Raw genomic sequence first — 25,217 nt, 5'->3', positions numbered from 1 at the left:
GCCCACTTCTGCGGTAGCTGCAGCCGCCGCTCACCGAGCACGCTGAGCCCTGGGCAGAGCTCTGAGTCCGTTCTGTCCTTTACCTCTGCAGCAGATGGGGAAACTGAGGTAGGTAACCTGTCCGAGGTTACATGAATACTAAGAATTCAAAACCAGGCAGCCCACCTCCGCAGGGTGATGAGTGCCCTTAAATCTAGTTAGATTAGAGAATCAATCCAGAAAACCCCGGAGTCAATTCAGAAAATTCATCCCGAAGATTCTTTTTTTTTTTTTTTAATTTTATTATGTTATGTTAGTCACCATACATTACATCATTAGTTTTTGATGTAGTGTTCCATGATTCATTGTTTACAAATAACACCCAGTGCTCCTTTCAATACGTGCCCTGCTTAATTCCTTAATACCCATCACTGGGCTAACCCATCCCCCTACCCCCCTCCCCTCTAAAACCCTCAGTTTGTTTCTCAGAGTCCATAGTCTCTCATGGTTCGTCTCCCCCTCCGATTCCACCCCCCTTCATTTTTCCCTTCCTACTATCTTCTTTTTTTTTTTTTTTTTAACGTATAATGTATTATTTGTTTCAGAGGTACAGGTCTGTGATTCATCAGTCTTACACAATTCACAGCGTTCACCAACATCTATCGTTTCCTGACTTGTTAATTTTAGCCATTCTGACTGGTGTGAGGTGGTATCTCATTGAGGTTTTGATTTGGATTTCCCTGATACCGAGCAATGTTGAGCACTTTTTCATGTGTCTGTTGGCCATTTGGATGTCTTCTTTGGAAAAATATCTGTTCATGTCTTCTGCCCATTTCTTGATTGGATCATTTGTTCTTTGGGTGTTGAGTTTGATCAGTTCTTTATAGATTTTGGATACTAGCCCTTTATCTGATATGTCATTTGCAAATATCTTCTCCCATTCTGTCAGTTGTCTTTTGGTTTTGTTGACTGTTTCCTTTGCTGTGCAAAAGCTTTTTATCTTGATGAAGTCCCAATAGTTCATTTTTGCCCTTGCTTCCCTTGCCTTTGGCGATGTATCTAGGAAGAAGTTGCTGCGGCTGAGGTAGAGGAGATTGCTGCCTGTGTTCTTCTCTCGGATTTTGAAGGACTCCTGTCTCACATTTAGGTCTTTCATCCATTTTGAGTCTATTTTTGTGTGTGGTGTAATGGTCCAGTTTCATTCTTCTGCATGTGGCTATCCAATTTTCCCAACACCATTTGTTGAAGAGACTATCTTTGTTCCACTGGACATTCTTTCCTGCTTTGTCAAAGATGAGTTGACCATAGATTTGAGGGTCCATTTCTGGGCTCTCTGTTCTATTCCATTGGTCTATGTGTCTGTTTTTGTGCCAGTACCATACTGTCTTGATGATGGCAGCTTTGTAATAGAGCTGGAAGTCCGGAATTGTGATGCTGCCAGCTTTGCTTTTCTTTTTCAACATTCCTCTGGCTATGTGGGGTCTTTTCTGGTTCCGTACAAATTTTAGGATTATTTGTTCCATTTCTTTGAAAAAAGTGGATGGTATTTTGGTAGGGATTGCATTAAATGTGTAGATTGCTCTAGGTAGCATTGACATCTTCACAATATTTGTTCTTCCAATCCATGAGCATGGAACGTTGGTTCCCCTGGAAAGACTTCAGATACCAAAACCTAGGTTAGTTTCCTATTACTTCTGTAACAAATTGTCACCAGCTTAGTGTCTTAAAACAATACAGACTTCTTATCTTACAGTTTTGAAGGTCAGAAGTCCAACACGGGTCTCACTGGACTAAAATCAAGGTACTGGCAGGGCCATATTCCTTGCTAGTGCCTCTGGAGGAGAAGCCATTTCCTTGCCTTTCCCAGCTGCTAAGAATGCCACCAGAATTCCTTGACTCTGTTCTTTCTCACATTACATCTCTCTCTGACCAGGCCTGGGAAGGTTCTCTGCTTTTTAGGACTCATACAATTACTTCAAACCCACTTGGATAATCCAAGATAATCTCCCCATCTCAAGGTCCATAGCCTTAATCACATCTCCAAAGCCCCTTTGCCATGTAAAGTAACATACACACAAGTTACAGAGATTAGAACATAGGCATCTTTGGAAGGCCATTATTCTGCCTACCAGATGTATATCACTTAACCCCTCTGAGCCTTGGTTTCCTCATCTGTCAAATGGGGATAATAGTGCCTACCTCCTAAGGTTGTTGTGAGGATTCCATGAATTAGTGCAAGAATAGCATTTAGTAAGCCTTCGGTAAGTGCTGTTATTATTTCTGACCTCTGAGGTAGCAGTCAGCAAAGCAGCCTCTTCCTGGGTCTCAGCAACCTGTAGAAATCACAGCTGCTTTAATATTGTTATTTTCAGAGAGGGAGAAAATGTTGCTAGGAAAAAAAAAACCAACATGAATTCGTGCTGCTTGAATATTTTATTCCTGGGAGCTCTATGACCTCTTGCCACAAGACAGAACATAGGGCAACTACAGTCATTCTGAGTCAGAGGAGCTCATGTTTTATTTATCTGGAGCCACAGAGATGGAATTTGGAAAAAAGTCATATGTGATATTTAGAACTGATAACTCCCCTCATTTTCCCCCATCCGCTCCCAAAAGTAATCATCCTCTTGCTAATAGATTTAGCTAACACGCTCTGTGCATTTAGTGCAGGAAGAACCTCCTTGTCTCCAGCAACAAATACAGGGGTCCCAAACGCTGCTGTGAGTCATTTGTAATTGTATCATGTGAGAAATGGAAGCCTGTGGTTGAAGCGGGGACAAAGCCAGCAGGGATATTTCTGTTAACAATTGAAGATCCGTACAGACATTGGGACACCCAACGTTTTGATGGCAGCTTTGGGGAAGGCAAAGTGATAGGAGTTTAATAGCTTTTGTAGCACGACTTGATTAAATTAAAGGCCTGGCAAATAAGTCCTATAAGAAAAAGTTAAAGTAATTAGTTTAATTAACCAGGAAAAGACTGAGGGATGACTTAATCTTCCATATGAGATGAAAGGTTTTTAAATGAGGAAGATATGGTCCTGCTGCTTTCCATGCCCACAGAGAATTAAAGGGGTAAAAAACAAGCAGACCTTGAACTGAAACAGCAGAGATTCATGTTGATTTAGAGGAGGGCTCCATAAGTAAAATGCAGGCCTGAATGTAGTGAAGTCCCTAACTCTAGTAATTTTTAAGAAAAAAAATTAGTGGTGGTGTTTTTACATGTCTGACGTCAGAGAAGTAAACATTCATATTTATGATTTCAATCCAGGGATACTGCCTCCTTGAAAAAAAAATAGCTTTGCTTCAGGTTATCTGAAGGACTTCAAAAAAGAAACAATGTTAAAACAAAAATAAAATTGAGAACTCAAAATTACGTTCCCGTTTTCTTAAGGGTAGGAAAATTTTAGACATTCGGTCAATTAATATTTATTGAACACTCAATTTTTTAGACATTAGGTCTGGTTTTTGGCAAGTTGCTCATAATAAATTTGAGGTGTCATTTATTCATTAATTCCATAAATATGGATTGAGTGACCGACAGTGCCCAGGCACTGAAGACAGTAGCGAAGAGGACAGATAAGGTCCCTGTTCTCATTCATGTGCTAGTCAGGGAGACAGAAAAGAAACCCATAAAAGCATGAACAGGAAATAGTCCAGATGATGATAAAACTCTCTACAGTAGACAAGGGGTGGCTCTGCTGGATCAGAGTGGTCAGAGAAGATGTCTCGGAGGAGGTGATCTTCAAGCTGAAATTTGAGTGATTGGAAGAAGCCATTGTAGGGAGATGGGGGAAGGAGTATTCCAGGCAACTCCAGTAGTTAGGGCAAAGGCCCAAAGGCAGGAGCCATCTGAGCTTTGCAGAGAACTGTGGGGGAGGCCATCTGTGGCTGGCTCAGGTGTATAAAGTCCAAACATATGCAAAAACCAGGAAGTGAAAACAAGTATGATTCTGCATGTATAAAGTCCAAACATATGCAAAAATAAACAGGGTGCTGTTTGAGGATACATAAAAGGTAGTAAACTATAAAGAAAGTAAATAGTAAACACAAAAATTCATTGTAGTGGTTGCTGGGGAGATCCTAGGAGGAGCGGAGTACAATTAGGGAGTGGTGCACAAGAGACTTCAGAGGTCTTGGCAGGTTCTCTCTCTCTGGCTGGGTGCAGGGCACGCGACTGCTTGTCATATTATGTAAATACCTTATGTGTGTATCATATATGTTCTCTACAAATAACATATGTCATTATTCAAGTTGTGCTTTGAAATGATTCCTCTGGCTGCTGAATGGCTGGATTGTAGAGGCAAGAGTCGAATCAGAGACAAATTGGAAGCTATTGCAGGGGTTAGAGAGAAGGTGTCAGGGAGTGGGGGAAAGGAAGGAGTTACCAGCTGATGCAATGAGGTATGTATTGATGCCATTCATTGGGGGGTGAAGGCCCCAGGAGGGATAGGTAGGGAAGGAAGGCACTCAGGAGTTTAGCATTGCCCATATTTTGGGGATATGGCTATTAAACGTGCATGTGGAGATGCCTAGAAGATCGTTGGATAAATGAGACTGGAGTTGCCCATCTCAGGGTCTTTGGCATATAGATGAGGTTAGAGCTCTGGGTCTGGATGCCTGAGGCTCCTTATATTGTTCTCATATGTTTATAATTATCTTAGGAACACCAGTCACCCTCAGCTCTCATAGGAAAACTGTTGCAAAATCAGAAAGGGAAGTGTGGCATTCTGAAGACTTTGTATAAAATAATTTATAGTTTACTCTTTTTCATCTTTTTCATTTCTAGATTTTAGAAATATTAATTTTCTGCACTCTGCTATATTTCCATAAGAGAAAGGGAATGAAGCACATGGTGATACTGTTAACCCTGGTGGCACTTCTCGGTAAGGACACGCTTTGTTTCCTAATTCTCTAATCTAGCCGTGCGAAGTCAGGAAAGAGATTGGAAGGAGGCTCTTGAGCATTCATTCGATTCCTTTCTTGTCATTTCTACTTTTCAACTCTGATCTGTAGTAATAAACCCAGTCTCAATTACACAAATTATATTTTGCGTGTCCATGGCTACAATTGGTATGTTTAATTCTTTTAAAAACATATGTAAGGGTTTTTACTTCTTGGTAATTTTATTTGCTGTCTGACAATTTGAGGATTGTCTTTCTTAGTACATAATTGAAAATTATTAAAAGAGGAACAAATGAATGATCCCAACTGAAACTTTTGTATCAGGAATTACTTACCAAGACCGATCTTGTTTACATGTTTTAAAAAACTTTAATGAAATGTGGCTAATAAGAAACGTAAATGTAAGCAGTATGATTTTCTTAAATACATTTCTTTCATTCATTGTTGACCCACCCATCTCCTTTTGTTTCCAGAGTCACCTTATAAAATTTGAAAAGTGTTGCTTCTATAAGCCCACTATATATATTTTTAAAATCTACCCTCTCTCCTCCTCTCTCTCATATACACACACACACACACTCTCTCTCTCTCTCTCTCTCTCATTTAAATCAACACTAGGAGCTCTCACTAATCATTTGGAAAAATTGCCTTTTAAAATATTTATTTATAATGCTTCTTTTGCCTCTTTGCAGATAAGATGATCCATACATCAGGTGTTGTTTGCTAGGACTCTGTAGGTTATACTTACACCATTGGGACAGGCAGCGCTCATGTTAAGGAAGGCTGGAGCTTTCATTTTTTTTCATTTCACGACCTAATTCTCTCCTTTAAATTGGAAGATTTGTATTTGTGGTAGTTACTTATAGAAACAAATTTATACTATGTTCAGGTATGCTATTGATCAAAAGAACAGAAAAAGAACTTTATATTTGTTCCTTTCCGAATTACCAGATAGGGAGAACAAAAGCAAACAACCGAGAGACAAAATGTGAAGTATATAGGAAAATATTGAAAACAAAGGAAATTTTAAATAGGAAAGTAAGATAACAGTATTAAGATCATACACATCAGTTATGATCGTAAATGTAAATGGGGTAAATTTACCTGGTAATAAAGAAAGATTCCCAAATTGGACTTCAGAAAAATTCCCAGCCTGATTTTGAAAGATCCTGAAATTGGATTCAGCCAGTGTTCTCTGGTTCAGATCTATGAGAGTTGTAGACATAGTGCCCTTTCTAACTGGCCCTTGCTGGTTGTGAAATACTTTGGCTTCATACGTAAATAAATGTCATCTAAAACAAAGTAACTCTGTTTGAAAGTAAAAGAAAGCAGAAGGCCATACTATTACTATCTAAGTTAAAATCAAGATGGAAGCATTAGATGCAACCGAGGCTCCTGGAAGCCCCACATTAGTATTTAGCTGCTCAGCAGGGTGGGCCTGGGGGGTGGGAGGGGGAGACACCAAGGCCAGGAGGCCTCAGGAGACTCGGACAGCAGCTCTTTTGAAAACTACATTAACAGAAATGTGAGAGGAGTAGAAACTTCTCTTAGTTCATGGAAGGTAGGTAGACAGAAAGATATGTAAGGATAGAGGAATGAGTCCTTAATTTTGATCTAATGTTGAACTCTAAATCCTGAAAGCAGACCATACACCTGCTTTCAAGTGCCTGTGTGACATTTACAGAAGTTAATCGTGTAATTGGCCACAAAGAAATCCTTGATAAAGTCCAGGAAGTTGAAATAGTACAGACCACATTCTCAGATCACAGTGAAAGAAAAACAGAAAATAATAACAAAAATAGAAACGAGTAAAACCGTAACATCTGGAAATGTTAACACTACTCTTAAACTGGAGCTGGGCCCAAGTGGAAACCAAGATTTCATTACAGCATATATTTTTTAAATTATTATGAAAACACTTACTATTAAACCTATAGTTGATGACTAATGCTGTATTCAGAAGGAAATTCATTACTTTAAATGTAAGTCAAGCATTCCACTCAAAAAGTTAGGGAAGAAAAACACTGAAATAAAGCTGAGGTGAGCAGAAAGGAGCAATTAATAAAGGTAAAAATTAATGAAATAGAGAATAGAAAAGCAATGGATTGATAAATAAACCCAAGACTCTATGCTTAAAGACATTACAATAGATCCTCCATAAGACAAAAAAAAAAAAAAAAAAAAATCTCAAATACCCAAAATTAGAAATAAAATTGAAAACAAATATGAAAACTTGGTTAAATAAAGGAAAATAACTATGGAGGAAATAGAAGCTACATCCTGAAAAGAACCAGGACTATATACTTTTACTTTCAACCTAGACACTAATGCCTTTAAATCTTTAAGAAACAGATTATTCTGATGTTGTTCAAACTATTTGAGGACATAAGAAGAAAGCTTTCGCCTTTTTTTTTTAACATAATCAGTATAAATACTGATCCCAAACACCACACATAAAGAATACCATGAACTAATTTCACTACTGAATATTACTGTAAAAGTCTCTAATAAAAAGAGGTAGGTAGAATCCAGAAAAAAAAAAATCATTCTTCATTTAAGACCAAGTGGTCTTAATGAAACTGGTTCTTTTTTCTTTGTAACACTTATAATAATTTGTACTTGCATAGTTTACTCATATACTTATATTCTGGTATGAACTCATCTCCCCCACCCGATTAGTTCTACGAGGACGCAGTCATGTCTGTTCTAGTGACACGGTATATAATTACCTAGAACTGAGGACAGTGAGTGCAAAGTATACATTTTGAATTAACTAAATTAATTATGGGAATGAAAGGCTGGTTCTTTAAGAAATCCATTAACATAGTTCATCATGTTAATGACTCAGAAGGGAAATATCATGTAAATCGATGCTGAAAAGACATGTTAAAGTTTAATATCCATTCCTAATAAAGAATTTGAAATGCAATCGGAATAGAAATATCTGTGTGTTAACAACATATTTCTCTCTTTTTAATAATTTTCACTATTGGGAAATAATTAACACATATAGCGTATATATCTAAAGTACACAACACGATAATTTGATATGCATATACATTGTAGAGTGATTACCGAGCTCAAGATATAATGAACATATTTATCACCTCGTATGGTTAATGTAGTTCACTGTTTTGTGTGTGTGCAGTGAGAAAGCTTAGGATCTCTCAGCAACCTTGGAGTACACGGTACCGCGTTATTAACTGTAGTCACCATGCTGTGTCTTAGATCCTCAGAACTTAGCTCTTCTTAAACTAAACATTTGGACCCTTTCACCTACATCACCCCATCTGCCCCTATCCCCAGCCCCTGACAACCACCATTCTATTCTCTGTCTCTATGACATTGGAAGAACGTATTTCTCTCTCTCTTTTTTTAAGATTTTATTTATTTGACAGAGAGACACAGTGAGAGAGGGAACACAAGCAGGGGGAGTGGGAGAGGGAGAAGCAGGCTTCCTGCGGAGCAGGGACCCCGATGCGGGGCTCAATCCCAGGACACTGGGATCATGACCTGAGCCGAAGGCAGACGCTTAACGACTGAGCCACCCAGGCGCCCCAAGAACATATTTCTCTTAACCCCAAAGCTGGAGCACACCCATTGGTGAAAACCAGAAGTGTTCTCACTACAGTAAAAAAAATGGAAAAAGATACCCACTCTTCACTTTATACTTACCTGTGCTGGCTGGGCATTTTACAATGATCAGTAATGACTTTTACAAGAAAAAAATGATTGTGAAAATCATGTAGCAGCTTTGAAAAATATGTATAGTGTCAGGTTAAATGAAAGAGTAGCACACAATATTATACCTGCCTTCGCGGTGATTAAAAGCACGCATGGGTATTAAGGAGGGCACGTTCTGCATGGAGCACTGGGTGTTATACGAAAATAAGGAATCATGGAACACTACATCAAAAACTAATGATGTATTGTGTGGTGACTAACATAACATAATAAAATAAAGTAAAATTTAAAAAAAAAAGCACACATGAGGCATACACTGGAAATGAATGAGAGGCAGTAGGCAGGTGGATTTTTCTTTTACTTTATTAACATAATATTGTTTGTGTGACAGATTAAAAAATGAACTAAAAAAGAAAACAAAGTAAAGTTGGGAAGAAAGAGATCTGGCTTCTGGTGGGTAGTGCCCCATGCTTGTGCCTGCAATCTTCTTTCTTTTTCTTTTTTTTTTTTTTTTAAGATTTTATTTATTTATTTGACAGAGATACACAGTGAAAGAGGGAACACAAGCAGGGGGAGTGGGAAAGGGAGAAGCAGGCCTCCTGCCAAGCAGGGAGCCCAATACGGGGCTCGATCCCAGGACCCTGAGATCATGACCTGAGCTGAAGGCAGACACTTAATGACTGAGCCATCCAGGCGCCCTTGCAGTCTTCTTTCTTAAAGGAGTCTTAAGACTCCCAGCAGAATGCTCAGCTGATCAGGAAGCTGGAAAGCTAGGAGGTCCTTCTCTCTGCTCTGCATGCTCAGATTAGAGAAGCCAAATTAATAAATGAAATATTGATGGCTCTAATAAGGAGACATTGATGGCAATTTGGGAAAGTCTCTGGAAGGAGCAATTGATGAAGTAGGAGGGAACTGAGAAGGCCAGATTTCAAACACAGGTCAGCTATGTCCGGTAAAAATGGTTTGCTCTAATGTCTACTGTTGAGAATTAAGAAAAGAGATTCATCAAGAAAAATATAAAAACCCATGTAACTGAGCACTGCTGTACAGTATTATGGGAGTGTGACTGGTACTCTATAGAAGGCGGCTTGCCAGTGTATTTCAGAAGAACAGCAGCTGTTAACAAAGTCCCCTTTAGGTGATTTTCCTAGGGCAATTGGCAGAGTTGCAAAGATTTGTGTTCAGGAATATTCATCACAGCCTCATTTTTAATACCAAAAAAAAAAAAAAAAAGATGCAACCTAAGTATGCAAAAATAGGGAATTGCCAAGATAAAGTATACACTGATGCAAAGGCATATTCCCCAGCTGATGAAAATCATGCTTTAGAAGAATATTTAATGGCATAGAAAATACTTAATGGCAATTGAAAATAGGTTCCTAAATAGTATATACTGTATGATTCATATGTTACAATATATTCATACTTAGAGACAGAAAAATAGCTACAAAGAAATATTCCCAGTTAAAAATGATTTGGGGATGAGTGTTGAGATTACAGGTGATTTTCATTTTTCTTTCCAGGCTTTTCTGCATTTTTCCCAATTTTCTTAAAGGAACATGTAAACTTTTATAGCTTAAAAAAAATGAGTTTAAAGATTATTCATAATCCCAGTGCCTAGAGATAACCACTGATAGCATCTTGATGTAGTTTCTTCTAGCATTTTTCCTAGACTTTTTTTCTGTATATAAAAAGAGAAGATACATAAATATATTTATATATATATATATTAGAATGATACTGCGTTAAATTTTGTATTTTCACCTGTCTTCATTAACCACACGCCCACCCAAAAATAAAATGGAAATACTTGTCACCAGCCTAGAAGTAACTTGCGGAGTTACAATAGAGTGATTAATCAGTTGATGATTGTACATGCTTTGAAAATACAGTGATTAACTATAGCAAGCCAATAGTTGGTTTAGCTGTTTAATAAAAAAGTCTACTTTTGCTTTTGTTTTGCGTTTAAGTATAATTTAACATCAGATGGTAGTTGCATTAGATGACCTTGAAGGGCCTTTGCAATCCGAAGGTTGTGAGGCTAATGGAACAGTGTGTTCAACTCCTTCCCATTAATGATCCCTTTGGGAAACCTGGCTGTTCGGACCACAAGACCATAACCACATTGTGCTCTAATTGCAAGCAAAATTTTGAGGAGGAAACCAAGGTCCCTTAAGAGCTAACCTTACAAACTTAAACCATCAAGTGACACACATCATTGCAGATATTTAAAATTCCTAGGTTAGCTAAGGTATGACTATTGTCATAATCTGTAGAAAACATGTAAAATGATGAGGTCAAAAGACATTTTGAGATGAAGAGAAGCCTGGTTGTAAGGACCTCTTTGTTCAGATTTGGGGTTTGTTTTTAGAATTTATCACCTGTTCTCCGTTAATTATGACTCTTAATGGAAAGAAAATGTCTAATTTGGAAGTGTGCCGTGGTACTCTTCAAATTAAAGTATATTTTCAGTTTTTGGAAAGGAGATTATGGGAGGCTTTCCCTGGTTAGCCATCAGCTGCTATTTTTTTTTTAAAGATTTTAATTATTTATTCATGAGAGATAGAGAGAGAAAAAGAGGCAGAGGGAGAAGCAGGCCTCCCACGGAGCAGGGAGCCCGATGCAGGACTCGATCCCAGGACCCCGGAATCACGACCCGAGCCGAAGGCAGACGCCCAACCATCTGAGCCACCCAGGCGCCCCCACCAGCTGCTATTTTAAACTGATTTTATATATACATATAAAATATATGAAAGCTAAAATATTCAAAAGCTAAAAGGGATAAAGCCCACATATATTATGACCAACAGCACCAAAGATAATGTTTCTCCTTCACATTGCCTTTGATTATAGTTATTTGATTTCATGTAAAAATTATTTTTTCACTTTCTGTAGGTTTCAGCTAAGTTATGGAATTATATGCAACATTAAATGAACAAAAACAGAAAGAAAACATGATTTTCTTCCTACAGAGACATGGTGCTTCTAGAAAATGCTTCATTGCTTTCATGTTATAACCTTATCAAGTCACTTCATTGCTATTTGGGACCTATGAAAAATTTGTTCTCCTATGGATATGTTCCTCTTTAGCATATAGAGAATAGACATTGCTTATGGAAACCTTAGATTTATGGTTGACTCTTAGAAATGCATACTCAGCTGTGGTCCTGCTTCCTATTACTGTCTTTGTAAAAAAAATATATATATATATTTTTCATGAAACTTCTAGACATTTATGAACAAAAAAGCTCATACAGAGACTCAGTACAACTCTTAGTAAACTCACAGAGTGAGCTGCCTTCCACACTCCGGTTTGCTCATCTGTTTGGCTTTAAATTTTTTTCAGTATAGTTTAATAGTTATTTTCCCCTTCGTGTCACATGGACTGTCTGACTTTTCTTCTCTCCCCCTACATTGTTTTCTGCTCTCCCATCTCCTAGTAATTATAGACTCTGAGGCATCCTTTCAACAGTTAGGGCTGGAAAATAAGCATCTTGCCACAAAGATAAAAAGCACCCTGTCGCACAGCAGATCTTTAGCTGATTTAAGCAAATTCAGAGTCCAGCGCGGCTTCGGGCGAGAGAACTACTGGTTGTCTGGCACCCCGTCCTACCGCCATCTCATGCGAGCCTGCATTCCGAAAGCATAACGGGGGTTATCGACGGCGCCACTGTGCAAACTGGAGATATTTGTTTGTGATTGTATCTCAACAATGTATTTTATTTGTGTTTCTTGTTTTCTTTTTCAGCCTCGCTGACTGTTATCTCGGTAAAAGCAGTCTCAGGCATGATCACTTTTTCTGTGACAGATAAAATGCAACTAACTTATCCCATCTTCTATATCATGTTTATCATCATGATCGCATCTTGTGTTTTCCAAGTCAAGTAAGTTAGCTTCTGCATACTCACTCATCTTTCAACATTCCTGTGCTTCTCTGAGCATTAATCTTTATTGGCATCTGTTGATAATTAAAATGAGGTGCAACTGATTTCTAAGGGTGAAGGGTCTACAGCTTATCCTCAGCCAGCATGCCTCGCTTTATCCTTCGTGTCCAATAATAAGTTGTTTTTTTTTTTTTTTTTTTTACTGAGCATTGCCTTCATGTCTTGTGAGTTCTAAAGTATGGCCGTAATCTAGCTAAGTGCACTTTGATACTTTCCTGATGCTCTTCTGCTTGTAATTAATATCCATCGTACGCAGGTTGTCATTAGCAATAAATCAAAGGGGCAGGTCCACATCCAGGATTTCATTCTAAATATAGGAAATACATGAACCTTTCACCTTCATCCTTAGCTCATGCTCATTAATTGCCCAGGGATGGACAAAACCAGACGTTTGGCCGGGAGGGAAATCCTTTCCCCAGAACTTTGCGTCATTGGCCAGAATTTTCTTTGTACCCCTGGGATGGCGGAATGATTGTTTTATGTTTCTCTGGGGGCCTAATGGTGGTGACATGGAACATTTTAAATTTCTGTTTTTCTCTTCCCCCACCTCCATCTGCTCCAGTCACTTCCCCTCCATTTCACATCGTGATTATGCCTTTGCCTGCGAGGCTGTCTTTAGTCAGCCAGGAAGTTTTCTGTTTATCCCAAAATGCTGTGCAAAAGCACCATCCCAGTGTCAGCTGGGAAATCAGAGCCTACACTCAGGAAGAGAGCGCTCCCCTCCGCAGGCGCTGGCAGTCAAGTCTAATAGCTGCGGGTCGGACATGGGCCCTGTTGCAAATGGAATGTGGACAATGACTGGAGAACCCCAATGCTTGGTCACTGTTTCACTTGTCATTTCCTTATGAGAATGAGTGTGTTTCTCAGGCTTGGCTCTCTCTACTTTGTTTCATCTCCCTTTCTTCTTCTGAGTTCATCAGCACTGCTAGAATATCTTTTGGAGTTTCAAGACGAGCATTGTTACCTTTCAACTCCGCTCTGTGGATTTCAGTGGCAGGTAGAACTGAAGGTACCCTGCATTTTCCCATCCCCCTTGTTCTAGTCCCTGCCTCTGCCACCCTGGAGCTACGGTGAACGCACTAGAACCGTAGGACTGGCCACCCAGTGAAACCGCCTGAGGATATGTGTTTGTTCACAGATACGTACATATATGTACACAGACGCACACGTATACGTACGTACGTGTGTGCACATGGGCACACCTGGGCTCTACCCACAGAACCTTTTTTTTCACTTGTGCTAGAATAGGACCTAAGCATTTTTTTTTTAATTGTCCAGCTGGTGTCAGTGACAGGGCAGTGCATCGTCTTTGGCGGGGCTGGAACCACGCTGGTGGCCAGAGTGAGACGCTGAGCTCCCACATGTGCTCTGCAGCTGGCGTCCTGAGCATTGTTTTCCAAACGCTAAACATTCCTTCGCTTCTCCATCTTCTTTCTTGGCACGTGGCATGTCAATGGATAGCTATACTATTCCCCAGATATGCTATTTAACAGATTCTAGGGTCTATCCTAATGAATCAGCTCCAGTGTGATACTGGTCCAGCAGCTTGAATCGCTTCCAACTCAAACTTCTGTGGCCTCAGAATATGATTAATTGCTTTTCATTGTTACTGTTGTTGGTTTAAACAGACCATAAAACCTGACATCTGATCTCATACATCAGATGCATATAAGCAATGACTGCTGATTGAAAATGCCCTTTTACTGCACTTCCTCTCCCTTTGTAGTTTGTAGCTTAAGGACATGCATTTCTTGATGTTATTGTTAACTTATTGCTGAGCGTCTCTTAAAGCCAGGGCTTCAGTAAGTGCCTCCTGCTCTAGGTTCCTGAATCAAGCCACGAAACTCTATGCTACGACGATGGTGGTGCCGGTCAACCATGTTTTCTTTACGACCAGTGCCGTTATTGCAGGTAAGCTTTGGCTTTCTGTCCTCAGGTGATTCTACCCCCACACCAGGCATAAATCAAGTTTCTGTCAGAGTAAATGAGACGACCAAGGAATCTCTAGTTTATAAGGAACTGTGTAGCCCACGTCATATTGTCCTCACCTCCGCCCAGGACTGAATTTCCTCCATAACGTCCCCTAGGATGGGTTATTCTGCTTTGTGTGAAGGCTCCCCAGGGCTCTCTGTCTCCAGAGATAGCGCAGTCCTGTTTTGGATCACTCTAATTATTTGGAGAGCTCAAAGGATTAGAAAGTGTTTCCTTATACTGGCCTTGAAACTAGCCTCCCTGTGAATTCAAGACTCTCATCTTAGTTCTGCTTTCTGGAGTCTTCTCCTTGCCAGCCCTTCTGATAATCAAAGCAGCTGAAGGGTCCTCTTGTATCGTCTCTCTGGACCAAACATCCCTATTTCCATGAACTCTTCCCTCCCTGTCCCTCACTGCCTTGATCAGACAGAGGGATCCAAAATTGAATCCGAAACTGAACCCAGTGTTCCAGGGAAGGCCAAGCAGACGAGAATAGAAACAACTATCCTTGCTGCTCTGACCTCTATTTTTCTGCTCTTATAGTTCTTTGGTATTTACTGACAATTATATATATATGAGACACAAAAGTGTTCTTAAAAAAGCACAAATTTGAAACTTGATCCAAATCAAAATACAGTAGATTCCAGTATCTCACTCCTAAGTTTAGTACTGGTGTGGCCTAGTTTACTGGCTTATTGTATATATTTACTACCTTCTCATATTGGAAGTTCATTTCCCAAAGCAAAATTTATGCATTTTGGAAGCAATTAAGGATTATGTTTCCTAATTGGCACATCTTTCTTATTTCATGGCAAACAATGTGACTGCTAGTGGGCAGTTTTTAAGAGTAATCGATGCATTTTTTTTATTTCCCAAAATTGAACCTTACTTTTAAAGAGAAAGATCATATACCAAGACATCTGATTTTTTTTAGCATTTTATGCTTGTTGACAAAAGAAAGTAAGAAAAGACTGCACATTTGTGTGCCCTAGAATTACTAGAAAAAAAAAATTAATAGGGCCAAAAAGAGTTGCAGGCATGACATACGTCCTAATAGTTAATATTAATGTTGTAAAGATGTATAAAAAAAAAGGTAGTTCCCTTGAAAAGAACATTTTGTAGGAGGACCAACAGGGCTGGAATCTCAATACTCAACACACCAAGTAATTGATGAGTCAGGGAGGCTGGAGCTTTCTGGGAGCGATCATTCATTTGCTGTTGCTGAAGTGTGGAATGGAGGTGAAGCTTCTTGACTAACTTTCCCTTTTTGCCCCCATCAAAAAGTCTAGCTTAAGATTAAAACGCAATACCATATTTTGCCTAGAAACTAGTAAGGTTTCTGTTTAGTTCTTTTTGTTGCAATAACTGAGGCCGGAGGAGCTCTCGTGGAGTTGGGTGGCATGGACCGCCCTCCTAGGGCTCAGTTTCATAATCTTTATCGAGAGCCTGAAAAATGTTTCTAGTCTCTGATCCTACAGCTCAACAACAACAACAAAAATAACCCAGTCTAAAGCTGGGCAAAGGCCTTGAATAGGCACTTCTCAGAGAAGATGTACAAATGACCAATAAGCACATGAGAAGATGCTCAACATCACTAATCCTTAGGGAAATTTAAGTCAAAACCATGAGGAGATACCACCTTATACCCATTAGGATGGCTACTAGCAAAAACAAAACAAAACAGCAACAACAACAAAATTAACAAGTATTGCTGAGGATGTGGAAAAATTTGAGTTCTACACACTGTTGGCGGGCGTGTAAAATGGAGTAGCCACTATGGAAAACACTATGGCAGTTCCTCCAAACATTAAACATAGAATTGCCATATAGTCCAGCAATCCCACTTCTGGGCACACATCTGAAAGAACCAAAAGCAAGGACACGAAGAGATACCTGTATGCCTGGGTGATAATAGCATTATTCACAATAGCCAAAAGGTGGAAGCAATTCAGATGTCCATTGATAGATGAGTAGAAAGTGAAAATGTGGCATGTCATACAATGTAATATTATTCAGCCTTAAAAAGGAAGGAAATTCTAACCCATGCGACAACATGGATGAACCTTGAGGACATTATGCTGAGTGACATAAGCCAGTCATAAAAAGACCAATGCTGTATGTTTGCACCTATATGAGGTATCTGGCATAGTCAGACTTACAGAAATGGGCAGCAAAGTGGTGATTGCCAGAGGCTGGAGAAGGGGCAAATGGGGAGCTGTCCTTTAATGGGAATGGACTTCCAGTGTGGCCAAGTGAGAAAGGTCTGGTGATTAGTTGCTCAACAGTGTGAATATACTTCACACAACAACTGCAAACTTAAACATGGTTATGATGGTAAACTTTAGGTTATTTGTATTTTACTACAAATTTTTTTAAAGATTTTATTTATTTATTTATTTATTTATTTATTTATTTATTTATTTATTTATTTATTTATCAGAGAGAGCACAAGCAGGGAGGAGGATCAGAGGGAGAGGGAGAAGCAGGCTCCCCACTGAGTAGGGAGCCCGATGCGGGACTCGATCCCAGGACCCTGAGATCATGACCTGAGCTGAAGGCAGATGCTGAACAACTGAGCCACCCAGGCGTCCCTTTACTACAAATTTTTAAAAAGATGTTTCTACTCTTTACAAAAGAAATTCTGCTTTAAGGAGCAATAACAAGAAAAATCCTAAAATACTGAGAAAAAAAAGAAATATGTACAAAGAAGTTTATTGCTACTTGACTAAAGCAAAAAAATTTCAAAACTGCTTAAAATGCCCTTAGAGAAATGAATATTATGGTACATCTGCTTAGAATAACATGGAAACATTAAAATGATTACAAGGAAGTATGCAATAACATGGAAGAATGCTCTCAAATTGTTTATCCACTCGACAAATATTTATTAGAACTGGACGTGGCTTCTGCCTGAACGAGGTTTATTCTCTAGGTGAGGAGATGGGCTTCTGAGAGTGCTCCTTGGGTACAGGACCCTGGCTTGTCCATCATGGTAGCCACGGCACCTCACATCGTGGCAGGCACGTGGGGCTCCATAAATATTTGTCAGCTGACTAGCCAGGCTAACACCACACACACAGACACACACACACAAACACAAATTCAGTTCCACATAATACATAATTTAAAGATACCTTTAAAAAAAAATAACTTTCTGAAGGCTTTGGAACCTTAGACCAAGAAGAAGCCGTCAAGACCAACACGGAGAGAAGACAAGTTTATCAGAATAAATAACACATCCAAGTTTTCCTTCCCCCAAAAGGGAAGAGCAGAAGGAAGAGAAGGGAGAGGGGCTTGGCAGTGAGAAACAGAGCTGGGGAGAATGGTTCCCACGTCCTCCAGTGCATGAGCGCGCATGAGGCATTGCCAAGAGCATCAGCCTGGGCAGCCAGGCGCTGTGCTGAAGGGAATGCCGTGTCCCGGGCCCCAGAGTCCACCCAGACCCTCAGGTCGGGCTTGCTGACCCCTGGCCTAAAAGTGTAGGTGGGAAATGTCACCAGAGTTTTTTTCCTTGCCTCTTCCAGTGGGACAAATCCTAGACTGGATAAGAAATTTCTATTTCCAAAAGCTATGTCAATTGTGTTGATTTTATAATAATAATGCATTATATAAAGTCTATGAATCTATGTTCTTTTTGAAATTACTGAAAATGTAAGTGTGGCATGCAAATATTTTTAAACTTAAGCTACTGAATGTGCATTTTAAGGGTAATTATCCTTAGAAAAAAATAATACATGAACATAATTTGAAAGCTAGTATATATATTCTTACCCTGAAATTAAGTTTGTCTTTTATTCCTGTTATAGGTATCATATTTTATCAGGAGTTCCTTGGCGCAGCTTTTCTAACTATATTTATATATTTTTTTGGGTGAGTAGATGTCTCATAAGTAAGGAACGTGAAATCCTATTACTTTTATGTGGGATTTTTGGCATTATATCTGAGGTACAGAAAATTGGAAGACAATATAAGAAACATTAGTTTCCTGAGCTCTTAAAAGAAACATAGTTTTCAATATAACACCCTCCACAGGACTCTGTGTCTTTGACTTGGTAATTTGGGTCTCTCTCTGAGGGTTCTGAACCTGGGGATTTTCGGTTCCAGCCAAGGTCTAGATAAATCCACCATCAGCTGTTGGAGCTACTCCATGACCTTTCTGTGCTAAATCAGACCTATCTCGCTCTTGGAAATTTCTAGGTTAGAACTCACTCAGGAAGCACAGATGCCTCTAGGATTCTCTAGAATAAAAGGTTAAGTCTGGGGCAGATTATTAGCTTTGGACCTACTAACATCAGATTGGTAGTATCCCTTTCCTGTGTCTGGGTGCCCATCTTTAACCCTGCCTGGAAATTCAGTTGGCATCATTGCTGACGTTCTTGCAAGCAGAGAGCAGAACTTTGACAGAACATCACCAACGTCTAAGATCTTCTGTTGGTTCCAGCTGGCCCTCCATTAATGCTTAGCTGTTTCTTGCTCTGGTGTTCTGCATGACCATTATTATTCAGACTTGAGCCCAGCTTATTTTCAGCGTAGAAAACCATCTAGCTTGAAAATTCAATTTCATAAGATACTTGGGCAAGCCTAAACTTCTAGGATCTGGAAACTATGACTATTCTTATGGCCAAGGACAATTAGATTTCTTAGAAAATTAAAGAAATACACACACACACACACACACATATACTTGCTCGTGTTGCATGCCAATAATGGGTCTGGGCATGCATGGGTAGAAAACGAGACCTAGTGTCTACCCAAAGGGTTTAGAGCCGGAATTAGCCTCCAGATGGTAAAAACCTGGGGCAGAGATTTATTGGAAGCTGCCCAAGTCTTGGTTCTGGGGAAAAATATAATTGGCTGCAGCAATTAAGACAAGTTCTAGGAGGCTTACCATGAGAAACAGGAAAAACAAAACCAGTGGAATTTATGTCATCATGTAGACTTATGGAGCTGTTATTTAACACCATGGGTTGTTTCAGTGTTCTTGTGTTCCTTATTAATATTGTTCTTACAGGTGTTTTCTGTCATTCCTTGGTGTGCTTTTGGTCACAAGAAATCGAGAAAAGGAACATCTGCCACAATCTTACATTGATTTTGGAAATATTCCTGGTAAAACAGTATATTCTTTAATTTATGATGGAAAACTTTATAAATTAGTAGTTGCCGGTATTATTTGGGGTGTTAAGATTAATATAAAACATAATTCTTATAATCCAAGAAAATGTCTATTTAACCATGAAACCAGAGGTGATATTTTAACTGTCAGTGTTACTAATCATTTATTTGAATGTCGGTTTCGCACAGAACACTAGGGATATAAGAGAACTGGCCCCATTTTCTTGATTTGGGGGATGTTGCCAATTTCTTTTTTTGGGTTCCCTTAAACTGAAAAAGGGTGGGGACAGGAGTAGGGAATGGCTATAGCAGGGGTCCCCTGCTGCTTGGAGAGCCTTTGAAGGAACTTCTAAGGACGGGAGCTTAGGCTGCCAAGGACCATCATTCCTGGCGAAGACTGCAGTGACCTGTGCACGGTGGGGCCAAAAGGGACGTTCTTCACCATCGCCTGAACAGGGAGAGCTTCTCCCCCTCCCCCTTGCATTCTTCATCCCCATCCACTTCACACGCACCATCTTTGCAGTCCTCCGCTCTCACTGGGAAATAACTCACTGTCGTCATGTAGACAGCAGAAGCGATGTTCAGAACAAAGCAAATGGTGGGCTGTGTCCTCACCTCCTCCCCTGCCCACCCAGTATGTCCAGCTTTGCTAGGCATTTGGGGCAACCTACAGGTTTCTAGACCAAAGTAACGATGTTCTGACAGCTTCCTCTACCATTCTGTTAGGTCCCAGACTTTGAAGCAAAAGCCATTAAAGCCTTGTCCCTACAACTGAGAAAATATGACCCAAGGAATTCCGTGTTCTCTGTCCCTCTTGGGCCCTCTTACCAACTAAGAGCGTTCAAGGCAAAGATTGGCATTCGTGGCAAAGTTGTGCATTATGAATGACTTGTGTGGTTAGGGGCACTTGGGTAGAAAATACCATTTGACTCGATTTTTCAGTTCACAAAGCCCCATACATAGGATCAGCAACAGCTTTTAGAAGCTGCTATGGAAATCTGCTTTTCTTTGTTGTTACGTGCATTAGAGCAAACACGGAAAAGGAGAAAGGACACTGGGAGGGAAGGTGTGGAGATGAGTGGATGCTTCATGTTCATCTCTTGATCGATCCAACCCGGTTTCCATGCCCAGCCCAGGAGGCCCTGTGTGGCGGGGAGACCATTGTCTCCTGTGGAGAGTGTGTGGTCACCACAAGGGACACGGAGTTCTAGGCCCTTTTCTTCCTGACGTTGATCTCTTCTGTGCAGAGGGTGACCACAGAGCACTAAAAAAAAAAAAAAGGGAATAAAATGTGGCCTAAAGAGAGGGGAAGTTATTATTAAGACGTATTCTTTTCTAAGAGCGCAAAAGATTTTTTGTGATCGTTATCTCCACAGGGAAACAAATGTTGGACAAAATACAACCAGATCCAAATGGCTTATCCTATGGAACTTTGCCTGATGGAAGTGACTCAACAAAGAGCCAAAGTGGAGAGAAGAAAGAGGTCTAAGCCGCCGAGAGGGAACGGCTGCTGGCCTGTTATTCGATACCACCTTTAAAAAACCTCCCTTTGTGTCCGCAGCTAGTTTGTGCTGACAGCATTCCATGGCCCTTTAACAGCAGGGCCTTCCTAAGCTTTGACAGTCTCGTGTCCTCACGAAATGTAATTTGAAGTGTTCCCCACACCCTGGACGTCCCCCTCGTGAACATCGAACCGGCTAGAACTTAATGAGAGCCTTGCTCCCCAAGCAGGATTGTCACACAAAAATGTGCATTCACGATTTGGCCACAGAACACACAGGCCGCCCTTCCCACACAACTTCGAGCGTCAGCTGCTTTGTTTCAGAGAGACGTGTTCACCCCCCAACCTCACTCCTGGACCAAAAGTTTGAGAGCAGTCATTCTCCTACGATGTCTTTTATGAGCCTCCCCCGTAAGGATATCACCTTTCCAGTCCTGAGTTAGAACAGTGAATCATCTTTTTTTTTTCTGAAAATGAGCCCTATTCTAACTGTCCTTTGGAAAATTAAGGGTATCTTTAAAATGAGAGTCTGTAAGTGGCATTCTGTGATGGTGTATACCTTGGCTGGTGAACTTTTTCAGATAAAGCAATTTAAGAATTAAGACCAATTTTTCAAAAACTATAGAATGATGGACATTTTCTTCAGCTATGTGATCCGATTATACTTGAGTTGAAACTGAAAACTTCATATCCTATGCTGGTATTCGTATCGTTCTCATGACTTACCTAGTGGATTTGTTACATGTTTTAACTGTAGACACAAGTCTCAAAAATTGTATTTAAATTCTTAGTGTTATTTTCACTAGCACACCATTTCCTCCCCCAAGTTATTATCTCAAGCTTTATAAATTCTTCTAGGCAAGAGTAGAGCTGTGAGTAGAGAATTGGATTTTAGCCATTTAAATCTGTAGACATAGCAGGTGACTCAACCTGAGTCTAGAGAGGAAGGTTATGTGCTCCTGGACCTGAATGGCTTTTCTGCTGCGACTAGTCACAGATCTACTAAGATTCATTTGCAGATAGAGTCCATAATCACATGTGTTATTAATGATCTACTAATATATTTAAATGACAAGAAGAGAGCTAGCCTTCATTGTAAGCAACATCAGGTAAGAAGCCCTATCCTGAGTGATATTCCATAAGCTTCCGGTCACTTCTGACATGTCATTCCAAGGTTGTTCCAGCCAGTTGTCTTGCATTTGTAAAGGTGGTATAACTCAGAGCTATTGAGACTGCAATCTTAACTGCTTTGGGTCTTTTAGCTTTGTTCTTTGTCATAACCTATACTCCTGGCCAAACCTGGCCACAAAGGCAAGATTCGAATCCATCACCAGTGTATGAATAATAACCTAGAGCTTGTGTCTGGCTTTTGAACTCCCAGTAAGAATTCCTGCTATTGTGGAAAGTATCCCCTAATTCAAATAAAACAGTCATATAATTTATGGCATGTTTTACTGAATTGGTCCAATATGTTGGCACTGGAAGGCTCAGCTAAGAAATGTGTCTGGTGTCTTAAACTACAGATTTCTGATGACTCTTAAAAACCGGTTTCAAAGACTGAAAATATTTAGACTAAAGAGTTTCACTTGAAGTAGGACTACATTTATAGCTACAGCACGTGGTTTTGAGCATTGTCGAATTTGGTACAGACACAAGCATGATGCCAATACTTTAGAAGTTGCCAACATTTGCCTCTTTTAAAAGTTTTGAGAAGTGACATTGACTTGTGCACATTTAAGCAATCCAGCAATGCTTTAGAAGTCCAGGCAACATGTAAAATATACTGAGACCTAATTTTACTTTCCATACTCTTTCTTCAAAGCAAGGTGAGTAGGACTTTTAGTTGTACTGGCTCATAAGAGTTTTTAAATTTCAAAGTGCATGACAACAACCAAAGCCAACCCAGTCCTTCTCTTGGCATTGTGAACTGGGGACCTGTAGCCAACAACCTGACTCATTTGACTATTTGTCTAGACGAGGGGTCTGCAAAATTTTCCTGTAAAGACGCAGAGAGTAAACATTTTTAGGTTTGTGGGCCAACGTCGCCTGTCGCAGCTACTCAACTCTGTCACTCTAGCATGAAAGCAAACATAGCTAATGTGTAAATGAATGAGCACGGCTGTATGCCAGTAAAATTTTATTTACAAAAACAGGTGGTCAGCCCTAGGACTGTAGTTGGCCAATCCCTGATCTAGATTCCTTTACCCTTGCTGTGTAGTTTCTTTCCTGCTCCTTGGGCGTTCAGGAGTTGAAAAGGTGACACTTCATGATTCATGGCAAACGAGAATACTATGGGATTAGTGGAGCCGTGTCTTGATATTTACATTAGGATCTTGTTGTTTATAGAAGATACAGATGGAAGCAATGAGTTTGTTATTGGTGCCCGGGTTTCTCTTGAAAGCAGTGGTTCAGGGGCGCCTGGGTTGCCCAGTTGGTTAAGCATCTACCTTCGACTCAGGTCATGATCCCAGGGTCCTGGGATCGAGCCCCATGTCAGGGTCTCCTCCCCGCTTGTGCTCTCTCTTGCTATCTCTCTCTCTCTCAAATCAATAAATAAAATCTTAAAAAAAAAAAAAAAGCAGCGATTCTTTTGTGTCACTACCTGTATTGGAAGAGCCCCTCCAATCCCACAGTCCAAGTTGATAATAGCTTCAGAAATAAGTACTAGTGACCTCTCACTAAAGCAGAGGACTTTCCCATCTGATTGTTTTCAGTTTAAGTGTTTGCTCATTCTATACCCATCGTACTTTGACTACGAGCATCGCTTGGGGAAAATATACAATAAAAACCTCTCAAGCGGTGACCCAGGATGTATTTTTCAACACCCCCATCCCACCCCCACAAGCTCCTGGAAATTCTGTTTTGTGGCAGAGAAAGAACAGGAAAGGACAGATCTCATAGATTATTGCAATTTCAGTGCTATTGAAGCGTAATGATGATAATGTGCAGGTTTGGCTCCAAAAGGAGCAGGTGTAACGGTGGACATGATTCAAATGGATTGAAGCCCTGAGCCAAATTCCTGGAAGCCAAGAACCCTCTTTACGCTCCCGTTTCCAAGCACACAGCTCCTCCAGGAATGGTGACTGCATACGCTCGGCCACACTCAAGGCTGCTTCATACTTGCCAATTTAATAGCGATATTGTGGACATAAATAGAGCAGTTACTGAAATGAACCTTCCTGACACCCCTCCAGACTGCTTTACTTAAATTCCATGGCTGGTTATAAGGACGATCCTTGCACTGGGCAACCGCAAACGTAACGCTTGTGTCTGGGACTAGTGGATCTGAGTGCTTTAGTGAGGTCGCTAGATAAAAACACCACGCATTTTGAACTTTTCGAATAAGATCTCAGAATTGAACCTACCATGATTGTGTGGGAAATTTAGGAGCTGCTTCTAATCGTTAGACTCATCAACAGTCTGGCTCTTATTATGGCCATCTTGAAATTAAAAAAAAAAAAAAAATCCACACAAACACGGTTTCCACGCAAATATAGACCAGTCTTGGGCTATTAAACTTAGTGTTTTAGCAATTGTGGTAAGCGCAGGGAAAAAGCCTTCCCACCCAGGAATTCTTGAGTCTGTCCCCTTTCTTACCAGCCCCGGGGCACCCCACCACATGCTGCCGGGTGCCAGGAGAGCAAATCAGTTACAGGAGCTATGTCCTGTCCAAGGAAACCTTTTTTTTTTTCGTAAGAAAGGGAGGAAGCTCCTCCTTCAACGTCGGTCCTTATTGAGAGTTAATGAGTCCCAACCACAATGTAAAAGAGGAATATCAATTCCGATATCAAATAAATATGGTGTTTCGGGATGCACCCAGCTGAGCCAGATGCTGCCAACAGTTTCATGGAGTTCCAGGCAAGATGCAGGATAGTCTCCGTGTTCCAGGAAAGAATCTCCTTCCCGCGGAACTGGCAAGGGCCTAACAGAGAGGGGGTCCCTCCGTTCCCGACGTGACCAGCTCGCATGAACCTGAGCCACTTTGCACATTTGAGCAGCTGCTACCCAGACGCGAGCTAATCCTTCCAGCGTGCACGCATCCCACTTCTGGAGCCTTTTCCTTCATGGTTCTAATTTGAAAACCAACCTCAGCAATTTTGTGAAGTTTGGGCTCTACCCCTT

General features: G+C 40.3%; 1 protein-coding gene across 6 annotated transcripts in view; it reads left to right on the top strand.

Annotated features, from left to right (window-relative positions):
* NIPAL2 (NIPA like domain containing 2) overlaps positions 1–22,624 on the top strand; it is a 74,060-nt gene extending 51,436 nt beyond the window's left edge. For 5 of the 6 annotated variants that reach the window (XM_035011606.1, XM_035011600.1, XM_035011601.1 and 2 more), the window contains 6 exons: positions 4,768–4,864; positions 12,316–12,451; positions 14,334–14,422; positions 18,289–18,352; positions 19,494–19,588; positions 20,971–22,624. In XM_035011606.1, the coding sequence (XP_034867497.1) occupies positions 4,768–4,864; positions 12,316–12,451; positions 14,334–14,422; positions 18,289–18,352; positions 19,494–19,588; positions 20,971–21,083 (594 nt within the window). In that variant the 3' untranslated portion in view covers positions 21,084–22,624. Of the gene's footprint in view, positions 1–4,767; positions 4,865–12,007; positions 13,157–14,333; positions 14,423–18,288; positions 18,353–19,493; positions 19,589–20,970 lie in introns of those variants that run through there. The other variant, XM_035011607.1, reaches the window with a different exon arrangement.
* Positions 22,625–25,217: the final 2,593 nt, after the last annotated feature.

This window comes from Mirounga leonina, unplaced genomic scaffold (assembly GCF_011800145.1).
Source record: "Mirounga leonina isolate KUSES-001 unplaced genomic scaffold, KU_Mleo_1.0 Mir_165, whole genome shotgun sequence".
NCBI lineage: Eukaryota > Metazoa > Chordata > Mammalia > Carnivora > Phocidae > Mirounga > Mirounga leonina.
The sequence above is the reverse complement of the archived record's forward strand: the minus strand, read 5'-3'. Positions and strand labels throughout refer to the sequence as shown.